This window comes from Anomaloglossus baeobatrachus, chromosome 8 (assembly GCF_048569485.1).
Source record: "Anomaloglossus baeobatrachus isolate aAnoBae1 chromosome 8, aAnoBae1.hap1, whole genome shotgun sequence".
In the NCBI taxonomy this organism is placed as follows: Eukaryota; Metazoa; Chordata; class Amphibia; order Anura; family Aromobatidae; genus Anomaloglossus; species Anomaloglossus baeobatrachus.
The window spans coordinates 136492725-136510654 of record NC_134360.1 but is presented as its reverse complement, the minus strand read 5'-3'; the positions used below and the strand labels follow the sequence as shown (position 1 = coordinate 136510654).

The 17930-nt window shown below is 46.0% G+C and overlaps 1 protein-coding gene across 1 annotated transcript in view; it reads right to left on the bottom strand.

Moving 5' to 3' along the window:
• Positions 1 to 17930, bottom strand: part of C8H1orf21 (chromosome 8 C1orf21 homolog) — a 284086-nt gene that overhangs the window by 103627 nt on the left and 162529 nt on the right. The window contains exon 2 of the mRNA XM_075322018.1: positions 17019 to 17215. Within this exon, the coding sequence (XP_075178133.1) occupies positions 17019 to 17112 (94 nt within the window). The 5' untranslated portion in view covers positions 17113 to 17215. The remainder of the gene's footprint in view (positions 1 to 17018; positions 17216 to 17930) is intronic.

Below are 17930 nucleotides of genomic sequence, written 5' to 3'. Positions count from 1 at the left end.
AACAGAAAAAAAATAATTCACTGACTTATAGCAAAATAATTCATCCAACTCCAGTACTTCAGTGAACTCTGTAGACAGACCCATCCTGTCACTAATGTTTTGGCTACAAAATACAAGGTGGTTTACTTGTTCCTTTACACATTAAAATTTTGTGGAACTTCTAAAACAGATGGTAGTCAGTATTGAGATTTGGACTAGCAGAAGGGTAACAATATTTTGTACTTTTGACTTTCAGGCTCCATATGTCACCACCCACTACAGCGAATGTGAGACTACTTGTCGCCCCACCAGTTATCTCCCCTACGAGATAGACTTTCACGCCTTTATGCGCATTGGTGGTTTTATGTGAGCAGCTTGCATTTCACTGCTGCCGAATTCCTTCTTCATTTGTTAACAATGTACAGTAACAGTTTGGAGGAGCGTGTTTTCATTGTGAGAACTTGTTGAAAAATTGAGTCCTTAAATAGGTGCCAAAGTGAGTTTCTAAAGAAGCTTGGAGGTGAAAATATGGCATCCAAACCAGGGATACTGTTAGTGGTGAATAAGCTAAAACACACAGAAACATTACTGGATAGGCATAATGGCGGACATCCTAAAATATCTGAGGAAATTATTAAAGATGTGACACAGCGAATTCTGGCATCTCCATATAAGTCATTGCACAGGCTTTCCTAGGAGACAGGCATGTTATATTTCACATGTCAACGAGCGGCCAAGAAAGGTCATGTTTGCACATAGTGAGTCACTATCATACAGGAATAGAAAAGGCCTCATCAAAAGAAAATAATTAATTATTGTCACTTGTTCCAGATATTCATTGCTGAAAAAGAAAACATATTACACTATCCGTGGTACACTGATGAAGCCTGGTTTCATATACAGTATGTGGCTACGTCAATTCAGAAAACACCCATATTTGGGCAGCTGACAACCTGCACGTGCTTCACGAGATGCTGCTTCATCCAGAAAAAGTTAGTGTCGCGGGCGGAGGAGGGGACTCCGCGCTCTTCCACTGCTCGGGTCCGGCGGCTGCTGTGGCTGCCGCTGCTCGGTGGTGGCTCGAGCGGTGTGCCGGATCCCAGGGACTCGAGCGGCGCTCCTCGCCCGTGAGTGAAAGGGGTGGATTGGTGGTGGGGATTTGGTTATTGTCCGTGACGTCACCCACGGTTGTGGCGATTTTTGGTAACACCACCGCTGCTCTGTATGGGGATCCCAGGAGCGGTGACAGGGAGCAGCTGAGTTGTTAGTTCTCCCCTCCGTGGGTAGGGGTTGGTTGTCCCGGGGCCCAGTGATGGGGTGGAGGATAGGTGATGGCAGGCCGGTTGCGGGGCCTGGTGAGGTGCAGGGTCGCGGGGGCAGCACTGTGCCGCACGGCACGGTGGTACTCACTCAGCCTGAGACGATGACACAGTTCTTGGTAAAACACACGGCTGGAAAGACTGTTCCCATGGACGGCTGCTGTTGCTTTTCCCCGGTAGTTAACGGTGACTGTCTCTTTCCCTGCACCTAGTACTTCTGTTGGTTCCAATGGGTTCCCACCGGTAACCCGCTCCCCGACTTGGATATGGGCCGGAGGAGCCCCTCTTTGCCCGCAGGCGCTGGCCCTGAGAAACTGGTGCCTTGGCGGTGGCGGTGTCTCTCTCATACGGTTGGACTGTTGCCTTCAATCGGGACTTAGTTGTTTGGAAACCCGGAGGTCCCCTTCACTGACGGATTTGGCAAATTCATGGTGACTCCAAGCCTTGCCGGGGTCCGAAAGGCCCCTGCCAATGGTGCTGGCTTCTCCTTGTGTACCGGTCCGGTACCGCCGGGCCACCGCCCGTCCACGGTCCTTACGGCAACTCCGATAGGCCACTCCTGCAGACGGTCACCGCCGTCTGCTAACCTTGCTGTCTCTGTCCGGGGCACACACCCGGACGCTCTCAGTCAGTTACTCTACTCCACTTCACTTTTACTCCTTCCACTTTCACTTCCCTAGCTTAACTCCACTATTTTCCCGCCTCCAGGACTGTGAACTCCTCGGTGGACGGGACCAACCGCCTGGCCCACCCCCTGGTGTGAACATCAGCCCCTGGAGGAAGGCAACAAGGGTTTTGTGTCTGACCTTGATGTGCCTGCAGGGAGTGTGGGGTGTGTAGGTGTTGTGCTCTGTGGCCCCTGGCTTGTCCAGGGTGACACATTCCCCCTTAGCAAAATGCAGACCGTCCTCGGGCTGCCCGTCCATCACTGGTTTTATTTTCACCAACTGGAAAATATAAAAATATAGAAAACGGTAACAGACATACAAGTATAATAACATCTTCCCACATCGGGAGGTACTCTTACTTAAACGTTGCAACGGTAAACGGTTACGGCTTCCGCTCTCTCCCACCCAAGCAACCTGGCCCTGATGCTGCCCCTAAGCAACAGGCAGCACCCCTTGACCCCAGTCCTGCACAAATTGCCCGAGCGGGTTCTGTCCTTTCCAGGGGACCCACGTCCATGGGGAACCCCTGAAACCCCCAGAGGATTGCCACCGGTTCCTGTGGTGGGTGGGCCCCAGCCTACTCCACTGCAGGCCCTTCCTCCAATCTGCCTCTCCGGAGGCGGTAACGGTGGAAGCTGCAGCAAACATTTATTTACAGGCCACAAGTTTGTGGTTGCCTTGCAAGTTCTCAGGCATGTTCATAGAAGTTTCTATGCAAGGTGAAGGGGGTCCCAACGGGGACCAGCTGCAGGCTACGACCGGTTCAAATCAGCAGTAAATCAGGTAACTTTTCTTCGGTTTCATTCACTTATCATCTTTACATAAACCTTCAAAACTTTCACAACTTTTCAACACACAGATTGTCCCAACGGGGACTGGGACAACGGTGCTCCGCTGCCCTTACTCCGATTCCTCGGCATCACCTGAGGGAGGGGGTGCGGCGCTCACACGGGCTTCCTGGCTGCCCCTCAGCTTCGCATCCAGTGCGAACCACCCCCTCTCCCCACAGTGCCGGGTGTACTGCACCAGATCTCCCGGCATCAGGTTACGGCCCGGGTGCTCTTCTGGCACGTGAGCATGAACATCCCGCGGGGCTATAAAAACTTCGGCCTCCAGGCCCGGTTCATAAATGAATCCATAGCCCCGGCGGACATCAAACCACCTCACCTGCCCCTCATACAGCGGGCCTCGGACGCGGAAGGTTGCCTGGCGGAGACTCTCCTCCCGGATCGCACGGGCCACCAACTCCGCCTTCTTCCTCTCCCTCTCTTCAATTTCTGGGCCCAACGGTACCGGCTCCCTTTCCCAGTACGGGGCTGCTGCAAGCTCCGGCACACGGTTCGGGCCCTGCGAGACCTTTTGGACACTGCCCACTGTTGGTGATCTGGGCAGAAGGTCCCGCGGTGACGTGGCCTTGGACGCCGCCTTGCAGTGGCAACCCGGCGCTACCTCGTCCGAGGCGTGGGGGATGGGCACAGGGGCTTTCCGCTGCTGGGCCTTCTTTACGGAGCGGTCCATCGACTCCGGCTCAGGGGATTTCTCGGGGGACGCCTCCGGTTCGGGCTTCGGGGCTTTCCACGGCAGCACCTCCGGTCGGCTACAGGCTCCGGCCACAGGTCGGCCCGCCGGGGCGGGCATGCGGGGTATCGCTACTGGTTGCGGTGGCAGCGGGCCTAGTGGCGGGGTCACAGCTTCCGGGACGGGTGGCGAGGGGGGTAGCAGGGTGAGAGGGTTTAGACCGGGTCCCGCAGCCGTGATGACCGGCCCTTTAAGGGCATCGGGGCGTGGGTCACTCACCCTCCCTTCCGCGGCTTCCTCCTTGCGTCTCCGCACGGTCGCTATGACCTCCGCCATGTCGGTCTCCCACTCCTCCAAGAGGAGCTGCATCTTGACCTGCAGCCTCTGGTAGAGCTGCGCGGTCCAGATCTCCACCCACGCCGCTGTTCCAGGCGCGGGGGCCACGGTGCTTCGGGACGGCATGAACGTCTTGCTAGCGGCTTCTCCCAGGAACAAGATGGGCGCAGGGTCCTGGCGTCCCTGCTTTTATAGCCGCGCTCACATGCGACCAGCCGCCATTTCGTCCCCCTTAGCCTCTTTCCGGCTCCTCCTCTATCGGGGCGGGGTTTTGGCCTTCGCGCCTCCACTACTCGAGAAGACGCTCGAGCGGGAACTTTCCGCGCCAAAGATGGCGGCTTCTGAAATTTTTCGTCCGGACACCTCCAGCGGTAACAAGGCGCACCTCTACCAAACGGCAGAGCGGTAAGATCCTGTTCGTGACGCCAAGTTGTCGCGGGCGGAGGAGGGGATGCCGCGCTCTCCCACTGCTCGGGTCCGGCCGCTGCTGCTGCTGCGGCTGCCGCTGCTCGGTGGTGGCTCGAGCGGTGTGCCGGATCCCGGGGACACGAGCGGCGCTCCTCGCCCGTGAGTGAAAGGGGTGGATTGGTGGTGGGGATTTGGTTATTGTCCGTGACGTCACCCACGGTTGTGGTGATTTTTGGTAACACCACCGCTGCTCTGTATGGGGATCCCGGGAGCGGTGACAGGGAGCAGCTGAGTTGTTAGTTCTCCTCTCCGTGGGTAGGGGTTGGTTGTCCCGGGGCCCAGTGATGGGGTGGAGGATGGGTGATGGCAGGCCGGTTGCGGGGCCTGGTGAGGTGCAGGGTCGCGGGGGCAGCGCTGTGCCGCACGGCACGGTGGTACTCACTCAGCCTGAGACGATGACACAGTTCTTGGTAAAACACATGGCTGGAAAGACTGTTCCCACGGACGGCTGCTGTTGCTTTTCCACGGTAGTTAACGGTGACTGTCTCTTTCCCTGCACCTAGTACTTCTGTTGGTTCCAATGGGTTCCCACCGGTAACCCGCTCCCCGGCTTGGATATGGGCCGGAGGAGCCCCTCTTTGCCCGCAGGCGCTGGCCCTGAGAAACTGGTGCCTTGGCGGTGGCGGTGTCTCTCTCATACGGTTGGACTGTTGCCTTCAATCGGGACTTTGTTGTTTGGAAACCCGGAGGTCCCCTTCACTGACAGATTTGGCAAATTCACGGCGACTCCAAGCCTTGCCGGGGTCCGAAAGGCCCCTGCCAATGGTGCTGGCTTCTCCTTGTGTACCGGTCCGGTACCGCCGGGCCACCGCCCGTCCACGGTCCTTACGGCAACTCCGATAGGCCACTCCTGCAGACGGTCACCGCCGTCTGCTAACCTTGCTGTCTCTGTCCGGGGCACACACCCGGACGCTCTCAGTCAGTTACTCTACTCCACTTCACTTTTACTCCTTCCACTTTCACTTCCCTAGCTTAACTCCACTATTTTCCCGCCTCCAGGACTGTGAACTCCTCGGTGGACGGGACTAACCGCCTGGCCCACCCACTGGTGTGAACATCAGCCCCTGGAGGAAGGCAACAAGGGTTTTGTGTCTGACCTTCATGTGCCTGCAGGGAGTGTGGGGTGTGTAGGTGTTGTGCTCTGTGGCCCCTGGCTTGTCCAGGGCGACACATTAGTGTTTGGTTTTCCAGGCGGCGCATAATTCGTACCATATATTTAGCAAGAAGCTTACAGTTTCTGGAAGGGCAAATTTTGACTGGTCACATCTTTGTTAGCAAGAGGGGCTAATAAATGCAAAGAGAGTTAATTGACCCTAAGGCAGGCAGTTTGTCTTCCATTCAGACCTTACATGGCACGAAATGAAATGCAATATATTCTATGCCATATCTGTAATATCCGATGTCAAAACCATCCACAGATGAATGTGATAAGGGGACATAATTGCTTCTGTCCGTTCAAGCACTAGGAATTTTTGGCTTTGGGAAATCACAGAAATTCGATATCACACCGAATTATGCTTTTATCATAGTTGTGCTTGATGTGTCTAAGATGGTAAAAGTATGTTTAGAAGTATAGGAGTCATTATTCCACTAGGAGATTCCGGTGGAAGAATATGGCATAAATTACATTTACATTTCATAAATTACAGTCATAAAAATTCAAAAGACAATTTGTAGGTATAATTTACCTATCTGACTACTACACAACAGGAGGTACTTAGTGATGAGTTAACATTTTCAATAACAACTTCTTTTAACTGTTTTTATAGCTGTGAAATATATTCTTTTGTTCAAGTAAATTGATCTTGAAAGTATTATATTATAAAGACGTGTCCCATTTGGGTGTGGAGAGTGATGCTGCAATGGTTGGCTTTTTGTCACTGAAGGAATTACTGAGGAAACAGATACATGAAAATGAAGGTACATTTCCTTAATCAGTTATACCCAAATCTATGAAGTGTCCCCTTGTCCCTAGGTCCTTCTGTAGAACGTTTTGCAAAGTTGGTAACTGAGGATTTCAAAATGATATTTACACATCGGAAATATTACCATTTGAATCGCGATCAGAGGAAACCTTTAAAAAAAAACAACAAAATCAAATAATGATGTAGTCTATAAGGCTGCTGACAAATGGGGAAACATTGTGTTCTGACCTATTGATAAATACTGTATGGAAAAGATAATTCATCAATTATGAGATAAACAAACTGCCATGAAAAATTGCCATTAAACCCACCAACCTCAGTGAGGCATGACAACAGGAAATTATCAACAAAAAAGGATTTTGAAGGCATAATAGTTAGATATCCCAAAATACCTACACTTAATCTTTTTCCTAAATCCACAAGGACCCCGTCGATCCACCAGGATGTATGATTGTATCCAGCATTCATGGGTTATATGACTCACCATACAACTCAATATGTGAGTTTTCTTTTCTAACTCCATGTGAATGAGTGGATCTATGTATATTTTATAAACCACCTATCTTTTGAGTGGATGATTAATTTGCATATCCCCTTGAGGTGTGGGAAGGTTATTGACTACCTTTTGTTTATTGACGTACGTGGTCTTTTTAACTTATGGTTAGGGATTCATAATCCCATGTTTTAGACTCCCTTTAATATACATCTATTAAAGGTTAATGTCTGGGATAACGTCACTATGTTGCTAATTATTTAGTCATTAAATAATAGCAGCACTGAGTATGCTTCATTTGAGGGCATTGCTAGAGGCTGTGTCACTCACTGCATCTAGCATCACCCCTGCTGATGACTTTCACATAAACAATGGAAGTGGCCGCAAAGAGATGAGTAACTTGCCGATGCTCCACTAATCCTGGCCACAGCGTCCATCACTCATCATCCAGGATCCAGAACATCCTCAGGTGGCTGCGATGCAAAAAACTAGTAAATAACTGCAGCACTGCCCCCGATGACTTTCTGTTCCAGGAGGGGGAATGGATGCTCGGGGGAGTAACTGCAGCTCCAGCCTCCTGTGATGTCACATTTGAGACTCCTCTCAAACAAAACGTCAAAGGAGGTGCAGTAAAAGAAAACACCTTTAGGGATTTGATAGCTAGGGGAGAAGTGTTGGGAATTGTACAGTAAAGATAATTACAAAAGTGGTTAAAGTGTAAAGATAGATAGATAGATAGATAGATAGATATACATTGTAGGTGTGAGATGACCACTTTAACCCCTTTACGACCTTGGACGTACCTATACTGATCTGGGGAATCATATTGCCAGGTCAGTTTTACCATACAGTAAATTTGATAAATAAAAATCCCCAAAACAATCATGCAGTTGTGCTTTTCTTATAGATCACAGCACAAGGAAGTGTTTTCCTGTTTTTCAGTACAATATGGGGCAAAATGAATGGTGTCATTCAAAAGTTTTTTTGTAATAGCAGAAACGCAGTTTATACCAACCTTAGTTATTTACAATGTATCAACCAGCAAGGTCTTGAATCACATAAATCTCCTAGGAGACACTAGTATAAAAACTTAACATTTAATATGTAAATTAAAAAGTGAACAGGGTCACTGAAGACGTGACATACTAAACATACCAACATAAAATACACCTGGTGTTTGATCACGGCCCCACACTATTGTCATACAGGTGCACTAGCACACCGTCAGACCTAATACCAATATCAGGCTATTATTTATTCTCCAGCATATAAAATATGATTGGAGGTTATTCCATCTATGAAATGTTCTGAAGTGGAATTTTGCATACAGAAACCAACAATTTAATGGATAAATACAGTTATATTGTGTTGCCCTTTTTCATTCAATGCATGTTAATTGGCACCTTAGTAGATATAAATTATGTTATGCCAATAATCTTGCACTTTAATATGTATGCATTATTTCACAGATATGCACTTTATATGTATAAAATATGTCTAAGTCTATTATCAGAAATAATTAGCTATTGCTATTACTTAATTACTGCTAATAGTTCACATTATTGTTGGGAGTCTTCACACTTTGCTGCTTATTTGCTCCTGCAGCTTGACTTGTTATTATGAGTCAGTTCCTCACCATAATCTGATCCATGTCATGAGCATGTGCCCTGCCTCCCACTGTCCCCACCTGGCGCTCTGCATCTATATGGCACCACCATTACCAACAAACACCATTGCTTAATTTCCAGTAACATGACTGGAGTACTACACATTTAAGAGACTGGGGAGATGTTTGTTTCTCTGCACCCCCTGAGGCAGCGATTGGGAATCCATAAAAATATACATTGGAGAGCATGGTCTGTGGGACTCTGCATGTTCCACCCTATTATGGGCAAGACTATTCATTTTGTATACATGTCAATGGGTATATATACTATTAATATATACTTTATGGATGGTATGGTTATTCTGCTTTACAACTACACCCATGTTATAATGTGGTATGCACCTCTGTCATTTATGATCTGATTTTGTTGTCTTGTATTTCTTGTCATTAAATCCATCTTTTTATTGAATATATACAATAAATACATATTTTTAGATATAAACTCCTCTTTCCATTTTTCAGTTTAAAGTTACTAATAATTACTTCTATAAATATTGAGAGGCTGCTTCCATGTTGGATTTGCATAGATCTTAATTTGATGATCTACCTAGTGGATTTGTTATATCTGATAAATTAGCATCACATCTTCCCGATCATACAATTAGTCATCTCCTTTCACCTGACCATGAGGAGGGGTGAGGGGTGGGAGATGAGACCTTTAGAACATCTCATTAGAGAAACTCATGGTAAGATGCCAGGAGAGACTACGTATTGAGCAGCTGTCCATATTTCTGCAGTGGATCCTCTGCAAAGAAACATTTTCTGATCTAATCATAAGCGTTTTTTTCATTTATCCCTTTCTATTCTTTACTACTTCATATTTATGTATGGGTTTTCTATTATTTCAACCTTTTTTGTAACTTTTTAAGCAGTATACCTTATTTTTCATATTTTCATATTTTAAAGTGGTTGTCCACTACTTGGAAAACTTCTCAATCACTACGTTCCCCCAAGTAAAACAATAACAGCTCAACTCAAATCCAGTGCTGGCGCCATTCCAGTGGTGTCTGACATCTGGGGAAAGTCCGAGTGCAGCCGCAGCTCTTACTTCCCCAGATGTCAGACTTGTTCGGAATAGGGAACAGTGAAGTGGCTGCTGATTGGCTTCAGGGCTCACATTGCATAGCAATGTCACACAAGACCCAAGAGAGCCAGTGCCGAATGGTACCAGCACCGGAACAGAGTATAGCTGTTCTTTACTTGAGTTGAACATGGTTATTGAGAATGGGTTGTCCAAGTAGACCCCTTTAATTCTAAAATGTAATAAGTTTGTTCTTTACTGCTCTAAAACGTACCCACAATGGGTACAAAGGAAAGAATAGCCTGGCTGCATTACCCCGTGGATGCCAGAGTGCAGTAAGTGCAGCTTTCAGGTACTTGGTAAAGCTGGGTGGTGAGTGTTCCAGTGTATTTCTCAGTGAAGGAGTCCCCTGGCCTATCAAAATGGCAGGTGGTGAAAGCAAAAAGCATGGTGTGGATGTGTGAACAGGCTGTGGGATGTCCATATCTGATTGTCAGCCTACTGAGAATAGTGAGTGGACAAGTGACTGTGATGAGTGGAGTCCTATCCAAGGCACGTATGCAGTCAGTGGGTGGTGTTCATGGCATCATACATCCGCAAGATCTCTCCCAGGAAAGCATTTCAAAACATACTGGGATTGTTCAAGCCCTTTTAAAGAAGCAACAAGAAATGAGCAACATTGAGGAATGTAGCCACCTGTGGTCGGCCATGGAAATAGTGCAGCAGTTGAAAGACACATCATGCTTGCTTATCTTCAAAATTGGTAGATGTCCACAGGTGCCATCAGCTCAGAACTGGCAGCAATCAGTGGGATCCAACTACACCCGTCTACTGTTCAGAAAAGTCAGGCCATACCCTTGCTATGGAAACAAGGGCAATTCAACTCTGCACAAAAACATAGTAGCTGAAGTGCAGAAAATGGTTGATGGTGCGCTGGATTGAGGAATCAAAGTCTGCAATATTTGGCTATAACAGAATGCAGTTCATCAAAAGGGTGGAGAGCGGTACAATAAGTATCTGCTGACAATAGTGAAGTACAGTGGAGATTCCTTTCAAGATTTGGGCTATATTTCACCAAAGGGAGTTGGGAATTTGATCAGGATTAAGGCTATGTGCGCACGTTGCGTAAATGTGGGACCCCGAGGTTCGGTGTCGGTGCAGCGGTGCATTACCTTCAGGGACTCCACGCGGCTGGATCTTGTCACAGGTAGGAAATCCTCTATGTTGATTGTCGTGACGCCACTCTCAGAATTGCGGTCAGTGGAGACCGCCACTGCAGGTTAGGGGTGCCTGGGGCTGATGGTAGGTGCAGTCAGTTGTAATAGCCTCCTGAGAGTGAGGCATGCCCCAGGGTCCCGTGTAGGTGTGTGGAACTACAAGTCGCAGAATGACTCACACGCACAAGCAGGATGTCTTTCAGGGGTTTTACTCACTGATGATGGCAGGGTGAGTAACCCGGGCGTAGCTGGGATGAACCAGGCTGGAACCAGGTGTCCTTCAGGCTGACTGATGAGGGTGGCTACCAACTCGCCTTCCTTAGCCCGTTGTGTTTTGGGGTAACCCCTGCTTGAAGCCCTGCTGGGGTCGCCCAGGGAAGTTGCTGATGCCTCTCTCCCCTTCTTTTTGGCCCGTTTGCTTGTAGCCTGGACCAGATCACTCCGGCTGCTTGCCTCCTGTGAGCTATGGGCCCTCACTGTGGCTACGTGGCTGCGGACTCTGTGGTGTTGTCTTGGGGGTGTAAAGTGCCCCCTCATGCAGGTTTGGCAAAGGACAAGTGGATCTATCCCTGCACTGGGACCTGTTACCCGTTTGGGCCTGGTATCTCCCTGACAGTCTCCTTACTTTCCACTCCGTTGCTCTCTCTTTAGCCGTGTGTGGATTTCGGGCAGCACTACCAGGTGACCGTTCTCCCCCGTCGGTAGTCACTGCGCGGACGTTGTCAGAATTGTGTAGAGCTACAGGGTCTGCTTCTGCCCTCCCTGAACTTCACCACTCAACTGTCCTCGGCTCACTCTTCCCTCCTCTCCTGTTCTTGCCTACGTCACCTAGCAACCAGGCTCTCTACCACACCCCTCGAGTGGAGATGGAGGCTTCGCCCCCTCCTGGGATCCCCAGGGGTCCTCTCAAAGGTAAATGTGTGAGACCTTGATCACTATGCGCCTGTGTAGTCACACCTCGGTCAGCCTTCTGGATTACCTGTTTTGTACTGTCCCCAGCATGGGTGCAGTACTCAGTGGTGCCTGACCAGGTCAGGGGCGCCACATAAATACATGCAGTTACGCTGCGCTTTGTAGCGCAGCGTAACTGCATGTGTCCTGCGGCCCCTGCACAGTCTATGGAGATTGTGCAGGGGCCGTGCGCACGTGGCGTTTAAGAGCGCAGCGCTTCGGCTACTGCCGAAGCGCTGCGCAAAAAGAAGTGACATGTCACTTCTTTCCTGCGCTTTGCCGGCAGCTCCTGCTCTGTCTATGGCAGGAGCTGCAGGCAGAGCGCATGGAATCGGCGCTCACTACGGACATTTCTGCAGCGATCTAAAGCGCACATGTGCTCTTCAGATCGCTGCAGAAATTTCTGCAGGGCTAGTACGCAACGTGCGCACATAGCCTAACAGTGTCCTCAGTGCTAAAAAATACAGGCAGATTTTTACGCATCATGTAATATCATCAGGGGCGTCTAAATGCCTCCAAATTAATTCTACAGCAGGACAATGACTCCAAACATACAGCCAATGTCATTAAGAACAATATTCAAAGTAAAGAAGAACAAGGAGTCCTGGAAGTGATAATATGGATTCACATAGCCTTGATGTCTATGTCATCAAGTCTTTGTGGGATTAAATGAAGAGACAGAGGGCTTTGCACAGGGCTATATCCATAGAGAATTTGTGGTTAGTTCTCCAAGATGTTTGGAGCAACCTCCTTCCTGAGTTTCTTCATAAACTGTGTCCAAGCATGCCTACTGCCTAGCAGAACTGATGCTTTGCTGCTTTCAATACAAATGGTGCTCTTACAAAATATTGATTTGATATATATTTCTCTTTTGTTCATTCACTTTGCATTTTGTTAATTTATATACATAAAGTATCACTTCTATTTTTAAAGCATTCTTACCTTGCAGCATTTTTCCACAGCTGCGTAAACTTTGGCATATTATTGTAGATATAATATATTAACATTTCTGGCTTATCAGTTATTTTAAAGAGCCTTATATAATGACATTAACCTTAACATTCCACTCAATCCAGCCTATTTGCAAATGCAAGAATTAGTTTTTAAGGAATTCATTTCTGTTATGCTATAATCAATAAAAGTATAAAATGTACATTGCCATAACAATCTATCACTACTGTCAGCAGAGTACACAGTGTATAGTACACAGTTTTCTGATGGGCTGTATCTAAATGATCTGTCTTCAGAAAACTATGGAAGTACTTGCTATGCATCCTGGAAATTAGGTGGTGTATGTGAGCCAGTAAGCAGACCACACTTATTCTGTAATTAAATACAGTGTAAACCTCTTTCGGCACTGGCAAGAACCATAAAGCCTCATTTATAATGTAAAGTAGTTGGGATAGCATTCTAAGAAACTATTGTTACATGCCAATATCACAAGAAAAAGCTGAGGCCTCCACCAGTCCAGACCCCTCACGACTTACTAAAGCAACTTATGTGATGCCAAACTGCTGTACAGTCTCTGATTGTAATGAAAGTGCAATAGAAAACTCCATAATTACTGGATAATCACTGGCTGCATGTGGCAACTTTTCAAAGTCAATTTAAGGGAACCAACCAGCAGAATTGTCATATATAAAGTAAAGTCAGTGCCATTCTGGTGCTAGGATGCTGAATCCAATCACACCTTTAAGGCCCCGTCACACACAGAGATAAATCTTTGGCAGATCTGTGGTTGCAGTGATATCATGGACATATTGTTCCATTTATACACAGCCACAAACCTGGCACTGAATGTCCACAATTTCACTGCAACCACAGATCTGCTGCAGATTTATCTCTGTGTGTGACAGGGCCTTTAGTTGAGAGATCGGACGTTTGATTGCAGAAAAATGTGTAATCAAAGTTCCAGAAATACACTAATTGTTTGAGTGGTATGTGCATCGGGGCAGGAGTATATTGGTCGGGTCTTGCGTTATTGTTCCGCCCCTGTATGCTTGCCTGGCCATTCTCCTTCTGTCACCGCCACTACATTTAAGGTCAGGCTTGAACGCAGTAGCATCAAGGATTATTCAGGAACTCTTCACCAAGATGGCATCGGAGTTAGCGCCTGTGCATAGCGCTATCACTGGCGCCATCTTATTGAAAACGCTGTCCTCGGCACAATCACCCAAAACGTCTGAAGCAGAAGGACAGCGTTTTCATTAATATTGCGCTGGAGATAGTGCTATGCGCAGGTGCTGACGCCGATGCCATCTTACTCCTTGGTGCTGCTACGCTTGCACCTGACCTTAAATGAAATAGCAGTGATCTGGGGAGAAAGGCCATGCAAGCATACAGGGGCGGAATAATAACACAAGACCCGACCCACATAGTCCCACAACGATGCACACACCACTCATACAATCAGTGCACTGACTATATATGAAAATTCTGCTAGTTAATTCCCTTTAATATAAGTGGCACCACAGCTCTCAAGAATGCGAGCCAACTTAGTTGGCTGGCTATACATTTCTTATGCACTGGCCGTTAAGAGAAAAGTGTAGTATTACTTTTTGCTGGCCATTCAGAATGATACCAATCCATTATCCTTATTGACAAAAAATTGGTAAATCTTGACATTTACATATAATTTATGCTGCTGTAAAAGGTAATCCTTGGCCGATTTGTAATATCGGAACCCTAAACACCCTGCAACACTACCCCTGGCTGAGTGCACATCTTCACTTTTACTCTCAGAGAACATTCGGTTACATGTTGACATGTATGGGGACCCTTTGTTTTCATATGGAAAGAGGCACATGTTTTTGAGAAAATAATCTTTTCTTTACTGAATGAACTTGTAAAACGTAAATACAATTCACAGCAGGAGAAATGCTTATTGGCTTCATCCGTAACATATGATAGAGGTACAATCTTGGTGGTAATGGGTGGGGGCACAATATTTGTGGACAACGTTACAGTTGGACAACAGACTTCACTGAAAACCTCCATCTTGCTAATAAGAGAACCACAAGGGTCAAAATGTGTGGAGTGACTTCTTAAACACTGTCTGGGTATATTATGGTCACCCGTGTCAATATAGATTACTTCTTACTTGAATGTGATCGAGTCTGGCCAGTCCTGTATTCCTTTACTAAGCCCTCGATGTCTGAAAACCACTAAGACTTTCTTTAATAATCTCTTCTCTATAGCTGCTACAACTTGCCTGTTGTCTGATAATTGCCACCACTGTTACTTGTGAGGCTTCCCAGTAACCCTGTAACTCCTCTCAATCTATGAACTGGCTAGATATTAATCCTAGCACCCTTAAATGACAGGAAACTGCAGCCCATATGGTAATAAAACACATAAAATAGGTCAATACAGTAAAATATCAGGAGTCTTCAGAGAGGCCGTTGGACGACTTCTCCACCTTTTCATTCCAGCAATAGCATGTAATGAATAGAGATGAGCTGACCCATGAATGTTCAGGTTCGCATGGTTTGTTCAGACTTTAGTTACAAGTTTGGTTTGGGACCCAGACTTAACCTGAACTTGACCCTGGACCCCATATAAGTCAACGGAGACCCAAACTTCTGTAATGTAAAATGGCTGTAAAATCATTGTAATAAGCAGTAGGGAGCTGCAAAAGGAAGTAACATGGGGGCATTTGCCCTGCAAACAAATGTAGATAGGGAATAAATTAAAAAAATGACATGGGGTCTTCCCTATTTTTAATAGCTAGAGCAGGTAAAGCAGACATCTGTGGGTTGCAGCCATCAACTGTCTGATTCACCTTGGCTGGTTATTAAAAATAGAGGGGAGCCGATGCCATTTTTTAAATTATGTATTTAAAAATAGTTAAAAAAAAAAAGGCTTGGGGTCCCCCATATTTTTGATAACCAGCCAAGGTGAATCAGACAGCCGAGGGCTGATATTATCAGGTTGGGAACGTCCATGGTTATTTGGCCCTTCTCAACCTGAAAATAGCAGCCCACAGCCGTCCCAAAAGTGTTGCATCCATTAGATGTGCCAATTCTGGTGCTTTGCTTGGCTCTTCCCTATTGCCCTGGTGGGATGACTATCAGAGTAATACTTTTGGGCTTGATGTTAGCTGTGAATTGACAGCTGGCATCAAGCCCAGAGGTTTGTAAAGGGGAGGTGTCTATCAGAGACCCCCATTACTACCCTTTAAGTATAGAGTTAAAAAACACACAGGAAAAAAAAGTTTGAGTAAAGACTCCCCAACACTCCCTTGTTTACCTATTTATTGAATAAAAAAATCTTCGACATTTCAACGTAATCCAATTGATGAATAAACACTCCCCCTTACTCCCTCATTCACCAATTTATTACTTTAAAATAAATCTTGAAAGTTTCAACGTAATCCAAAGTGTAATGTCCCATGAAGTCCATCAATTCCTATGGAGCTGGGTTCTGAAAACTTTCTCAGAACGAGGCTTCATAGGTCACTGCCAGTCAATGGCAGCCTGAAATATCTCACGAACGATGACGTCAGCAAATTAGTGAAGTCATTGCTTGTGAGAAATTCTAATCTCCCGTTGACCGGCAGTGACCTATGGAGGCTTGTTCTATGAAAGTTCTCAGACAAAAGCTCCATATAAATTGATGGGCATTGTGGGACATTAATCTTTATATTATATTGAAACTTCCAGGATTTATTTTGAAGTAATTAATTGGCGAAAGAGGGAATGTGGGGGAGTCTTTATTCAAATAAACATTTTTTTCCATGTCTGTTTTTAAATTTACACTTGCCGGATTAGTAATGGGGGTGTGTGATATACGCCTCCCCATCACTAACCCTGGGATTGATGTCAGCTGTCAATTCTCAGCTGAAATCAACCTCGAAAGTATTACCCTGATTGCCACCGAACCAGGGCAATTGGAAACAGCAGGCCAATAGTGCCAGAATTGGTGCATCTAGTGGATGGATGCACTACTTATGAAGTGGCTGCAGGCTGCTATTTTTAGGCTGGGAAGGGTCCAATAACCATGGCCCTTCCCAGCCTGATAATACCAATTCCCAGCTGTCTGTTTTACCTTGGCTAGTTATGAAAAATAAGGGGGACTGAAGCCATTTTTTTTAATTGTTTAAATAAATAATTAAAACAAGGCATGGAATCCTTTCTATTTTTGATAACTAGCCAAGGTAAAGCAGTCAGATGAGGGTTGCAGCCCAAAGCTATTTGTTTTACCTACGCTGGTTATCAAAAATAGGTGGGAGTTCACATAATTTTATTTTTTTTTTTAATCTTTATTGTTCACAGCAGTGTACAGGTTACTTCTGCCATGCAATCAAGCTTGAACAAGCTGTTTTGTATGGACCCCAAACTTTATAGTTTAGGTTCACTCATCTGTAGTCATGAACAATATTATCAATATATTCATTAGCATTTGGATTTATGTCACTTGCTTTGCACTCAAGGAAAAGAAAGGCTTAAGAGCTCTTACCACTGAAAGCATCCCCATTTTGGTAACTCTTGCCATTTTGGGTATCGTCATCATTTTGTACTGTAGATACATGCTTAGCCGAAGCACATCCCATATTTATTCAGTCAGCTCTAGACTGACTGCTTGGAAAAATCATTTCTATTGAAAAGCTTTCAGGTCTGGCCAAGTATTCAAAGATGTATCCACCATTGCTGAACCTGGAGAAAACATAAAGACAAAGAAATTTAGAGTTAAAAGATTCTATTAAATCTAGTTAGTTATTAAATATATAATAGTTATTCAACGCTTTCTTGTCCCTCCTCCATCCACGTCCCTCATATCTGCAGAAGTCTTTGCCTCACATTAAAAAATGATTGACCACATCAGACAAAGCTTTAATGTTCAACCACCAAAACCAATGAGCTTCCCCCAGAACATTCTTTACCACCATCACTGAAGATAACCATAATCATTTTCTCTCCAAATCATACCTCACTAATTGTGCACTCGATTCCATCCCACCTCCTCCCCAATCTCATCACCATTCTAATTCCAACCCTAACCCATCTTTTTCAATTATCATTAACATGTGTGCCTTTCCGTCCACTTTTAAACAAGCAACAATCACGCCAATCCTGAAGAAACCTTGACCCAACAACCCTATATCATTACTCCCTTTCACTTCACAACCCCCAGAACAGCACGTCCACATTGAACTATCTTCCTGCCTCTCATCCTCTACACTCTTTAACAACCTACAATCCAACTTTTACCCCATCACAGAAACTGCCATAGCCAAAATTACTGATAACTTACTAACCTTCCAAACTTAAAAGACAATACTTTTTATTTCTCCTCCTAGACCTGTCTTCTGTCTATGATGCAGTCAACCACTCCCTCTTGCTATAGATACTCTCTTCCCTTGGTATCAAA